Genomic DNA, 11,020 nt, shown 5'->3' with positions numbered 1-11,020 from the left:
ACAGGCTCCACCAGCCAGCACGCTGCCAGACCCTCACTCTGGGATGGAGCCGTCACGATGGGATCGGGATGCAGGGATTGAGGAGCATCACTCCAGCCTTGCGGTAACGCTCCTCGCCATCTTTTAATGAAGCAGCCCGGAAGGTTTATTCCCTCTCCCAAATATCTTAACTCCAGATCTGCTACGGAGAGGTAAACTGAGGTTGGGGCGCCGTGTGGAAGGAGCATCATGTTATTTGGGCACAGCAGCAGTTTGTTGGTCCCCTTTTTAGCCCCAGCCAACATATACCACCTCGTTAAATCATTGGTAGGTATTAATGAACCTGTCCTGAGAGCGGGTGTACTACGATCCAGCAGCACTCTTGGCTTTTCCTGGGATATCAGGGTTTTCCGAGCCAGGCACAGCCTCGCTGAGGCCAGGCTTCCCCCATACCCACGCTGTCCCCTGCCCGGTGGCATCACCTGGGTCTGGTGGATGGCAGACAGCCGCAGAGCTGCTGGAAGAGAGCAAGAGGCACCAGGGCTGGCGGCCCCTAATCCGATCACCCCACCGTCTGCTTCTGCCCTCCGATCCCCACCACTAATCACCTTACGGTAAGCTCATTGCCTCCGCCGCAGCCCTGAGCCATTCCCCAGTCCCACTGCTGGGTTGGATGCTGGCGGGGAAACTGTGGCTGGCAACTGGGAGATGCATGCGGTGAGCTGGGGACCGGGGGTCTCTGCTTGTGAAACCGCCACCCCCAGCAGTGGGCTGGTTCTGCTGGGAACTGGGCAAATGTGTAGGAAAGGGGCAGATTCCCAGCAAAAATCTTGGAAAAAGGTCACGGCACGGGGGGCAGAGGATCAGCTCAGCCTCTCCGGCAACTGGAGCAGGTTTCCAACGAGCCTGAAAGCTGCTGGTGCGCACGCCCAAGGATGCACAAGCCGATGGGTGCCCACTCCATCACCCAGCAGCAACCAGGGTGCAACGACTTCAACCCCGCCGGGGAGGGGGAAAACTGAGGCACGGCCTGACCCCACAAGCCTGGCTGGAGGAGCTCCGCTGGCTTTCCCTCCCTGCACGGTGCCCCGGCGGTGACGTGGGCCACGCCGGCTCCCACGGCCCCTTCCTCCCCCTCGCAGGCAGAGGAGCAAAAAAACTAATTAAGGCTACAAAGGGAAAAGCAGCGTTTTGCAAGGTTGAAAACCTCCGTTCCAGAGAAGGGGCTGAGCCGATTAATTAGAGCTTTTGTCTGTGGCTCCATTCAACATGTAGGGAACAATTTACATCAAGGAGACCTTCCTTGGGCTGGAAGAGCTTTGCCCAGGGAGCGCAAGCCACGGGAGAGAGGCGGGGGGAAAAGGGAAGAAAAAAAAAAAAAAGAGGAATGAAAGGGAAACATTTACCACGTTTCACAGACCACATTGAGGAGGAAGGGAAGATGCTGCATACTTGAAGCACCGCATTGCAGAGGGTGTTTTTATTCAGCGCATCATCCGCGGTTTCTCACTCCCCTTCCAGCTAAATTTGGCCCCTGAGATGCGCAGGCGAGGGGGGCGGCGAAGGGCTGGGGGGGGGGTTGTGTGTGGGCAGAGCTGCTGGTGGGGCCGTGCGGTGGCGTGGGGACGTGGGGCTGCTCTCCCAGCTCCAGCAACCCTCCAGTGTTGGGGAAAGCAGCTGGTGCGGCTGAACCAGCTGCGTGGGGCAGGTGATGCTGCAGGGTGGGAGCGGGATGCGGGCGGCCATCCCGCACGAGGCTTGAGCGTGGATGCCACTGTCGGGGTCCCCGTGGGGACCCCCACAGCCCCCCTGCCCTTCTCACGCCGGCAGCTTTTTTAATGCTTTCCTGTTTTAATGGGGCTGCAGCCCATCCCCGTAGCATCCCGCCTGTGCTCCGCTTCTGAACCACCAAGGGAGGAAAAGCCACAGGATTTTTGAAGCAAAATCCTCTCCCAGGCCGGAGCGTGGCTCTGCCCGAGAGGTGGCAGCATGCGACCATGCTCGGTGGCAGCCAGGCTGGGCTCATCCCTGGGGGCTCTCAGCTTGGCCCTGGGCTGAGGTCCCTGACGCCCCCCCCCCCCCCACCCAGCATCCATCCTGAGCTGAGGTCTGGCTCCGTGTGCTGATCCCAAATCACTCCGCGACGCAATAACCGGGTGGGCACCTTCGCCTGTGAGCGGGGCAGGGACGGAGGCTGTGCAGGGGTGGCATCCAGGCTTCCACTGAGAGCATCGTGCAGAGTGGCTGAGCATCCCCCAGCCCCAGCCAAAATTCACCTGTCCTGGGGGGCAGCGCCTGCAGCTGTGTCCTTGTTCCCAGCTGGTTCCAATGGGAAAAGGGCCGGGTTGCACAAGGGCAGGACCCCAGCTCTGCCCATGCACCCCAAACCCCTGCATCCCCTCGGCCACCGGTCCCAGCACCTCCGCCGGTTATTCACCACCCACACGTTACCGGTGAAGTGGGAGCTGCCCCTTCCTCTCCTGCCCATCCCCCAGGGCAGGGTCAGGCCCTGGCACGCCCTGGCACACACCAGCTGCCATCGCTTCCTCAGCGAAGCCCGACCCACCGGCCGAGTCACCGCTTCCCTCATCCCACGAGCACCCAGTGTCCTTCCTGGCAGTGAGCCCCCTGCAATCCTCCCGCCGGCCCCAGGCGGTTTCCTGCCCCTGTGGGGCTCAGCCCCACGGGTCGGGGGTCACAGCATCTGCTCAACCCCCCAGCCAGCCCCACACAAGGAGGGGACATGGCCGGAGCCAGGGCCACGCTGCTTTGCTGGGCACTGCTGGCAGCACCCAGGGGTAAGGATGCTGCTGGGGCTGGGGGGGGCAGTTTGCTGCAGGCAGGGCTGGGATGCACCAGCATCCATCCCTAGGGATGCTTCAGGGTGGTCTTTTTTGAAGGGAGGTGGGGAGATGGAGACCACCCTCGCTCACCCTGCTGACCTCACCACACCCTGTGGTCCTCAGCACAACCATCCCTTGGCAGGTCTGCAGCTCTGCCACGGCATGAAGTGGCTGGAGGGGGTGAAGGGACAGTCCCTGTGCTTCCCAGCCCTGCGCTCCATCTCTGCGAACATCGTGAGGGTCACCTGGAGGTTCGGAGGCACCCACATAGCCGAGGCCAAGCCCACGAAGAGCATGTTCACTTTCAGCCTCCTGCCGAGGTTCCACGGCCGGCTGCTCATCCACCCCAGCAACCTCTCACTGGAGATCAGGCTGCTGAGGCTGGAGGACACCGGGAATTATGAGGTGACCGTGGACACTTTGTCCGACCCCACCAAGCCGAAGACCTTTTACTACTATTTGATGGTTCATGGTGAGTTCGAGGATGGAGGGAGGAGGGTCATGGGGACCAGGCTTGGGTTCGGTCCACCACAGCTATGTCCCCATGGGGGTGGGCTGCCACTGCGTGCCCCGAGTCCACCCATCCCATGGCACCCCCCACCCTTGACCATCAGGAGGAGCCCAGGATGGGCAGGTAGTCAGCGGTGGAGAAATTCCCTTTCCTCTTTTGATGTCTGAGCTCACCCACTGCACTGGCTGCACCCAGCCCCGGTGGCACCCAGACCCCCCCAAGGGTGCTGCACCCAGCCCCGATGGCACCTAGACCCTCAGGATGCTGCACCCAGTTCTAGTAGCACCCAGACCCCCAGGATGCTGCACCCAGCCCCGGTGGCACCCAGACCCCCCAAGATGTTGCACCCAGCCCTGGTGGCACCTAGACGCCCAGGGTGCTGCACCCAGCTCTGGTGGCACCCAGACCCCTCAAGGCAGGGGCCAGTCCCCTGTCCCCAAAACAGCCACATGTGGCTCATGCCATGCCCTGTGCTCACAGATGGCTCATCTGAGACAGTGACCAGGACCGGTGGCACAGGAGGACACAGCAGGAGCACTGTGGCACCCTGGGAAGCGACCAAGCCACATGGCAGAGACACCGTGACACAGGGCACAGGTGGGGGGCAGCCCCTGGACAAGGGGGGGAGGTCGGGGATGTGCCCAGCACAGAATGGCTACTGCGTGGTGAAGGGCTATCTGGTGGCCGTCATCTTTGGGCTGCTGCTGCTGGTGGTGGCCGCCGTCCACATCGTGACCAGGGACAGCCACCAAGCTGGGGGGTGAGGTCTCAGCAGATCCAGGAGTGGCTGAGCCCCCCGGCATCACCATTCCCTGGGGACCACTCCCACGGCAGTGATGAGCCCGTACTCTGGGCTCCAGGAGCGGTGGCTGCCCTGCCTCAGTTTCCCCAGATGGGGAAAACCATGATTGTTCTAATAAAATCTCTCAAGGACGTGACGTAACACCCAGTTCCCTCATCTATTGCACAAGCAGCTGCCCCAAAATGCATCAACATCTCTTCCTCCCAGAGGCCACCGCAGCCCGGGGGGGGTGGCAGCCCCCCCGGTACCTGGTAGGACCCAAACACACCCCGGTGCAGCCGCTGCATCGAGTGTGCCGCAGCATCGGGTCTCAGCGCACCTGAGGTGGGGACACCTCCATTACCGGGACATCATCGGTTCCATATTTACAGCCCCGAATCTGGTGCGAGATAATAATTCAGCGTCTCATAAAACCTTCTATAGTTTATAATAAGTGAATTATTTACTGGTGACCCTGACTAAATGCTTCGCGGCATAAATTATTGAGTGGCAGATCTGTCAAAAAGTTCTCATAAATAAGTTATCTGGTGCTGTCTTAATGTTCCCAGTAAATTACTCATTCAATCTCCCGTCTAAATGCTCTCCTGGGGAAATTACTCGCGCCTGCTGATTTATGAATTAGGCCTGGGCAAATAAGGACGATTAGGAAGGAGAGCCCTGCCGGGGCACCCGAGGGCTTCGCTTTGCCGTGACGTTTCATCCCAAGAGCATCCCTGGTGCCACCCCATCCCACAGCTGCTGGGTACCAGGCAGGATGGATGCTGGTCTGCCCCAAGTGCTGGTCCCAGAGGGACTGTCCGCACCCCAGGGGGCTGAGCATCCTCCTTCCTGCCACAGGCACCAGGCAGGCAGTGATCCCAGAGTCCCACAGTGATCCTGGGGTTAGGCAGTGATCCCAGGACCAAGCAGCGATCCCAGGGTCCAGCAGCAATCCCAGGGTCCCACAGTGTAATCCCAGGATCAAGCAGCATTCCCAGGGGTCCCACAGTGTTCCCAGGATCCAGCAGCAATGCCAGGGCCATACAGTGACCCCAGAACCAAGCAGCAAGGGTCCCACAGCGATCCCAGGACCAAGCAGCAATCCCAGGGTCCAGCAATGATCCCAGAGTCCCACAGCAATCCCAGGGTCCCACAGTGATTCCAGGGTCCCACAGCGATCCCGGGGTCCCACAGTGATCTCAGGGTCCCACAGCAATCCCAGGGTCCCACAGTGATCCCAGGATCAAGCAGCGATCCCAGGGTGTCCCGTCCCCCCCCCAATCCCAGGGTCCAGCAGCTTCCCGCAGCGATGCCTGGGGAAGCAGCGCCCACTCCCAGCCCTGCTGCCCTTCTCCCCCATCACAGGGGGGACTCGGGGGGGGGGGGGCTCCCCCAAACCCACCCCCACCCCCCCAGCACTGAGACACCCCCAGCCACCCCAGGCTCGTTCCCTGCGCTCCATGGCCGGTGGCACACGGTGCTGCCCAGCTGGGTCATTGCCCAGCAAGCGGGGGGCTCCATCACCCCCAACAAGCCCCAGCCCCCCACCCCCACAGCTGGGGGTCCCTTGCTTGAGCACGTGGAGAACCATATTTTTCCAAGGTCCTGGGCATAATTAAAGCGTTGCCCCAGGAGTACAACAGCCGCAATCCCAAGGTCACACCGAGTCCGAGGGGACACCGGTGTCACCACCCCTCTCCCTGCCACCGGCGCTTTCAACGAAGCGCTTTGCTCTTATTCCAGGAGTGGAGCTGATTAAAATAATACATTAAGTGCGGCTCGACCTCATGGGGTGCTGGGATGGGGGAGCAGCCTGCGACCGAGGCTGTTCCATCAGTCGTGGAGGATGGTGGGGTTCGGGGGCAGGAGGAGGAAGGAGAGAGGAAAATTCACTGGTGGGAGCCGGGGGTTTCACAGGAGACCAGGATGCCATATGGTTTTCCAGGGTGGGACACCCGGATTTGCCCCCACGGAGGGGATGGGGATGGGGATGGGGATGGGGGCGGCTTCCCCTGGGGATGCTCCTGAATCTGCTTCAGCGCAAAGGCCACCCCGGCCTCTCTGGTGGGTCCCTGGGGAGCCCGCTCGCCCATCACCCACGTGCCAGGCCTGCACCAGTGTTTGCTTTAATAATTAAATGCCGGTTTGGGGGACAATTATTTATTTAAAGGAAACAGCGTGTTAACAAGAACACAATCTAATCCCCAGTGACAGATGTCTGCTTTATTAGCACCTCTGTCCGAAAGCCGAGCCCGGCAGGCAAACAAACACACACGACAAATAAAACCCTCGTTAGAAGATGTAAGCACACGCCAGAAATTAGTGGGGGGCGGGGGGGGGAATAAATATTAAAAGGTGGTGCCCCCCGCCCCTGGTTCGCACCAGCGCTCTGTGGTGGAGGTGATGCTCGGAGCTGGGGCTGGACCAGCCCTGGGGTGATGGTGGAAGCAGCGTTTGGGTTAAATCCCTGGCGAGACGGCACCTGGCTGGCCCTGGGTTGAGGAGGACCACCAGATCTGCTCGAGGTTGTGTCCCCTTTTTGCCCCGTGGCACCCAAATCTGGTGTCTTCGCCTCAGCCTGACGCCAGGGAGCTGCAGGGTTTGGGAGATGGGGAAACTGAGGCACCAAGGGGCAAAGGGACCCTGACCGCGGCACCCAGGGGAGACACATCTCAAGGCGCCCTTCATGGGGGAAACCCCCATGGCAGTGATGGGGAGCAGCGGGAGAAGGACAGGCAGTGCAGGCAGCATGGGCAGCGGGTTACGGGGACAGGATTAGTGCCGGCAAAACAGGCTCAGTCCTCAGCCGCCGTCTGGGGCTGGGGGGAAGGAGAGCGGATTTTCCCCCCGAGCAGGATTAGTCCCAGGCGCTGTCGGCATGGGGGGGGTGCTGGCTGAGCAGTTTGGGATGCTGGGGATGGGGTCCCAGTGGCCGGGCCGGGGCTGGGGCACCGTCACCCCCTGCCCCCCTGCCCGGCTGCCCCCGCTGTGGCTCGGCAGCAATCGAGGCAGCGATGGAGCCACGGCACAGCAGCCCCGCGGGGGCTCTCCGGCACGTCCCCATCTGTCTGGTGTCCGTTGAGCAAATGCCTCCGTGAGGACCAGCTGCGAGCTGGCACCCAGCACCCGGCTGGCACCCAGCACCCACCCCGACACCGGCTGGGGAAGCCAGAGCGTATGGTCCCCTGGGAGCTGCTCCCGGGCTGGAGTCCCACCTCCATCACCTCTTCCTGGGATTCATCTGAAAAATAAAAGAATTAAAGAAAAAAACGGCATCAGCAAATTGTGGAGGGTTGGGTGCCCTCCTGCAGCGCCTGGTGGGGATGCTCTGATGTCTAATATAGGGCTGAGCTCACCCAGCGCTGTTCCCACCCCCCTCTCATCATCCCAATCTCCTTTATCCCTGTGACTTTGACCCACTTGTGCAATTTTTTCGAAATCGGCCAAGGAGTTGAGCAGTTATTGCAGGAGGGGAAGGAGGCAGGAGGGGAAGGAGGCCAGAGAGGCGAGGGAAGCTGCCTTTCCTCAGGGAATCGGAGCAGGCAGGAGCTGGGTGAGCAGCGCCCACCACAGCCCCCCTTGGAAGGCAGTTAGTTAATTACGGCGGAATAGAGGTCACACCGGCAGGAATGTACAAAGTCAGGCAAAGAGGCTTCCTCGTAATTGCTTTTTAAAAAAAAATAAATATAATAATAATAAAGAGACCTTAATGCGGGTCTGAGGGGCTGGGTATCAACTTTGCCAGCCTGGCCGCTTCGTTAAGCGAGGAGTTATCCTGCTTTTCTCCGCCGAGGTGCTTTTCCTAAGCCAAAAAAATATCTCCAATTTGGTTTTTTGCTCCCCATCGTCGCCCCTGCATCCCACCTCAGCCGCCACGGGAGCATCGAGCGTCGCACCTCCCTGGGGACCCCTGGTCCGGACCTGGGGCCGGCTAACGAGCGGCTTCGTTAGCCATTCCGCTCCGGCACATCGCTCGTAATGAGGAAAAGCGACTGGCTGCTTCCAAATGGGTTCTGGAAGCTGCTCGGAGCCATTAGGCTCTGTATAAATATCATGATGATTGTTATTATTATTGGCGCAGATGGGCGCGCACGGCTCGCCGCACACGGCGGGGATCCTGTCCTGCCTCCGGCGCTCTGCCGGTGGGAGCAAACAAATCCCGCTGCCAGTCCCGGCTCCGCAGGGTGCTGGGGGTGCTGTGTACCCCCCCCCCGGGTCTGCCAGCCCCCCACCCCAACCTAGGAACAAGGGGGAGATGGGGTGAGACCTCTCGCCTCGCAGAGCCCGTGCCACCAAGGATGTCCCCAAGGGTCACCGTGGCCACAAGGCTCGCTCAACCCACCGGGGGCGATGGGCTAACGCGGAGCTGGCCAGGCTGTGCTGCCCCGGGGGGGTTGTGCCCCCCAGTCTGCCAAGGTTTGGGGGCTGGTGCTGCCTCAGCTGCTCCCCCTGACCCCCAACCCAGGAGGCGGCCAACGCGGCAGCGTCGTGTGCCCATCAGCAAATTCCCGGCCGCTGCCACCCCTGCCCTCGCTCCCCTTCCTCCTGCTTGGAAAACTCCTTCGTGTTTCGCTCCGCTCCGTGGCCACCTCCTCCTCCTCCTGCTCCAACAGCCCCGGGTGCCCGGGGGGGGGCAGCTCCACCGGGGTCCTCCCACCCCACGAGACCCTCCAGTGCCCAAGGACTTTGACCCCATTTGGGCTAAGAGGAGCCCCCGGGCGCGGCAATGCCGGGGGGCACCCACGTGCCCCCAACCCCACCTCGTGTCCCCCCCCCTCCCCCTGCCAAGCCAGCCCAACCTGCATCGCCCCCCCGCTCCCCCCCCCACCAGAAGAGCCGCTGTTATTACTTTTCATAAAACATCTTTTATTTTCATCGCAAAGCATCTGTCTCGGCACGGCCACCGGTGTCCCCGGGGGCTGTGCCACAGGGGTTTGGGGGTCCCCAAGGCCACCTGAAGGGTCCCTGAGTGCCCCCGCAGGGAGCAGCGGGTTCCTGGCGAGGAGGGAACCAGGACCCCCCACCCCGAGCCAGGAGCTGTGGGGTCCAGGGTGGGTGCTGTGGGGTCTCGTGGGTGGTGCAGGGTCCTGGGTGGGTGCTGTGGCGTCCCCAAGAGCCAGCAGGGACCCCAAACCACAGCCACCCCCCGGGGGCGGGACCCCCGCCTGCCCCATGGGTGGAGGTGGGGGGACACCTCAGCATCGGCCTGGGTGCTGAGGGGGAGGGGGGACCCCAACACTGGCCCGGGTGCTGGGGGGGGGGCCCCAACATCAGCCTGGGTGCTAGGGGGGAGGGGTGACCCCAACATTGGCCTCGGTGCTGGGGTGTGCGGTGGGTCCTGGATCCTGGCAGAGCGTGGGAGACGCCTGCTGACTCCGGCTGCCTGCGCTGCTTCCCATTCGCGACGTTTTCTCTAAAACCCTCAGGGCCAGAAATCCTATTTCAGAGAAAAAAAAAAAAAAGAAAAAAAAAAAAAAGAAAAAAGAAAAAAAAAAAGAAAATAAGGAAAAAATAAGAAAAGGAAAAAAAAAAAAGAAACTGAACAACAACCACCCAAAAAAAAAAAAAAATCAACCAAGCCCACATGGCGGGAGCTGGAGCTTTGCCCACCAGCAAGGGCCGTGGCGTGTGGGCAGGGGGCGAGGGGCTCAGCGCCGGCACCCGCGGGGATGCTGGGTGCTGTGGGGTTCAGGGTGGGTGGTGCGGGGTCCTGGGTGGGTGTCATGGGGTCCTGGGTGGGTGCTGTGGGGTGCCGGGGGGGTGCTGTGGGGTCTGGGTGGGTGGGGTGGGGTCTCGTGGGTGGTGCAGGGTCCCTGGTGGGTGCTGTGGGGTCCCTGGTGGGTGCCACAGGGTCCGGGGTGGGTGCACATGCCCGGCCACCTACAGTGTGCGTGTACCTCAGGGTGCACGCGCACACAGAGACACGCACCCCACACACACGTGTACAGGCATGCACAGATGGACACACATGGAAGCACAAAGCCACCCCACCATGCTCATGTGTGTGTACATGCCCCAACATGCTTGCACACACATACACACCGGCACACGAACAATGCACAAACATACACACACATGGAAATGACACCCCAACATACATGCACATGTGTGAAAACACCCCAGTGAGCCAAACATGTGGATACAAACCCATAACGTGCATGTATGCACCCCAACATGCACAGACATGCAAGCACACAGCCCAACATACACATGCACACCCAAGCAAATGCACACCCCGACACACATGTGCACACCCGCACACACCCCAACACACATGAACACACTCCAACACACAAGCACATGCCCCAACACACGTGCACGCCCCGACACACACGTGCACACCTCAACACACACGCACACACCCCAGCACACACCTACAGACCCCAACACACATCGACAGACCCCAACAAATATATGCACAACCCAACACACGTGCACACTCGACCACACATGCACATGGCCCAACACACATGTACAGACCCCGACATACATGCACATGCCCCAACACACACGCACATGCCCCAACACACATGTGCACACCCCAACACACATGTGCACACTCCACCACACATGCACATGGCCCAACACACATGTGCACACCCCGACACACACGCACACGCCCCAAAACACATGTGCACACTTCACCACACATGCACATGGCCCAACACACATGTGCACACCCCGACATACATGCACATGTCCCAACACACTCGTGCACACTCCAACACACATGTACAGACCCCAACAAATATATGCACACCCCAACACTCATGTGCACACTCCAACACACACGCACATGCCCCAACACACATGTGCACACCCCGACGTACATGCACATGACCCAACACACACGCACACGCCCCAACACACACGTGCACACTCCAACACACACGCACATGCCCCAAC

General features: G+C 60.8%; 1 protein-coding gene across 1 annotated transcript; it reads left to right on the top strand.

The window, feature by feature from the left end:
• Positions 1-1,700: 1,700 nt before the first annotated feature.
• Positions 1,701-4,568, top strand: LOC114014646 (uncharacterized). Its single transcript, XM_027799080.2, has 3 exons — positions 1,701-2,777; positions 2,965-3,294; positions 3,814-4,568. The coding sequence occupies exons 1-3, from the start codon at positions 2,723-2,725 to the stop codon at positions 4,095-4,097; spliced, it is 669 nt and encodes a 222-aa protein (XP_027654881.2). The 5' UTR covers positions 1,701-2,722; the 3' UTR covers positions 4,098-4,568.
• The last annotated feature ends 6,452 nt before the right edge of the window (positions 4,569-11,020 follow it).

Source organism: Falco cherrug, chromosome 19 (assembly GCF_023634085.1).
Source record: "Falco cherrug isolate bFalChe1 chromosome 19, bFalChe1.pri, whole genome shotgun sequence".
Taxonomy (NCBI): Eukaryota; Metazoa; Chordata; class Aves; order Falconiformes; family Falconidae; genus Falco; species Falco cherrug.
The sequence above is the reverse complement of the archived record's forward strand: the minus strand, read 5'-3'. Positions and strand labels throughout refer to the sequence as shown.

What these genes read in the sequence shown, in the direction of transcription:
- LOC114014646 (XM_027799080.2), top strand. Translation starts at nt 2,723, where the DNA reads ATGGCCGGAGCCAGGGCCACGCTGCTTTGCTGGGCACTGCTGGCAGCA. An exon ending in ACTGCTGGCAGCACCCAGGG is followed by an intron (nt 2,778 to 2,964) that starts GTAAGGATGCTG and finishes ATCCCTTGGCAG; the next exon opens with GTCTGCAGCTCTGCCACGGC. An exon ending in CTACTATTTGATGGTTCATG is followed by an intron (nt 3,295 to 3,813) that starts GTGAGTTCGAGG and finishes CTGTGCTCACAG; the next exon opens with ATGGCTCATCTGAGACAGTG.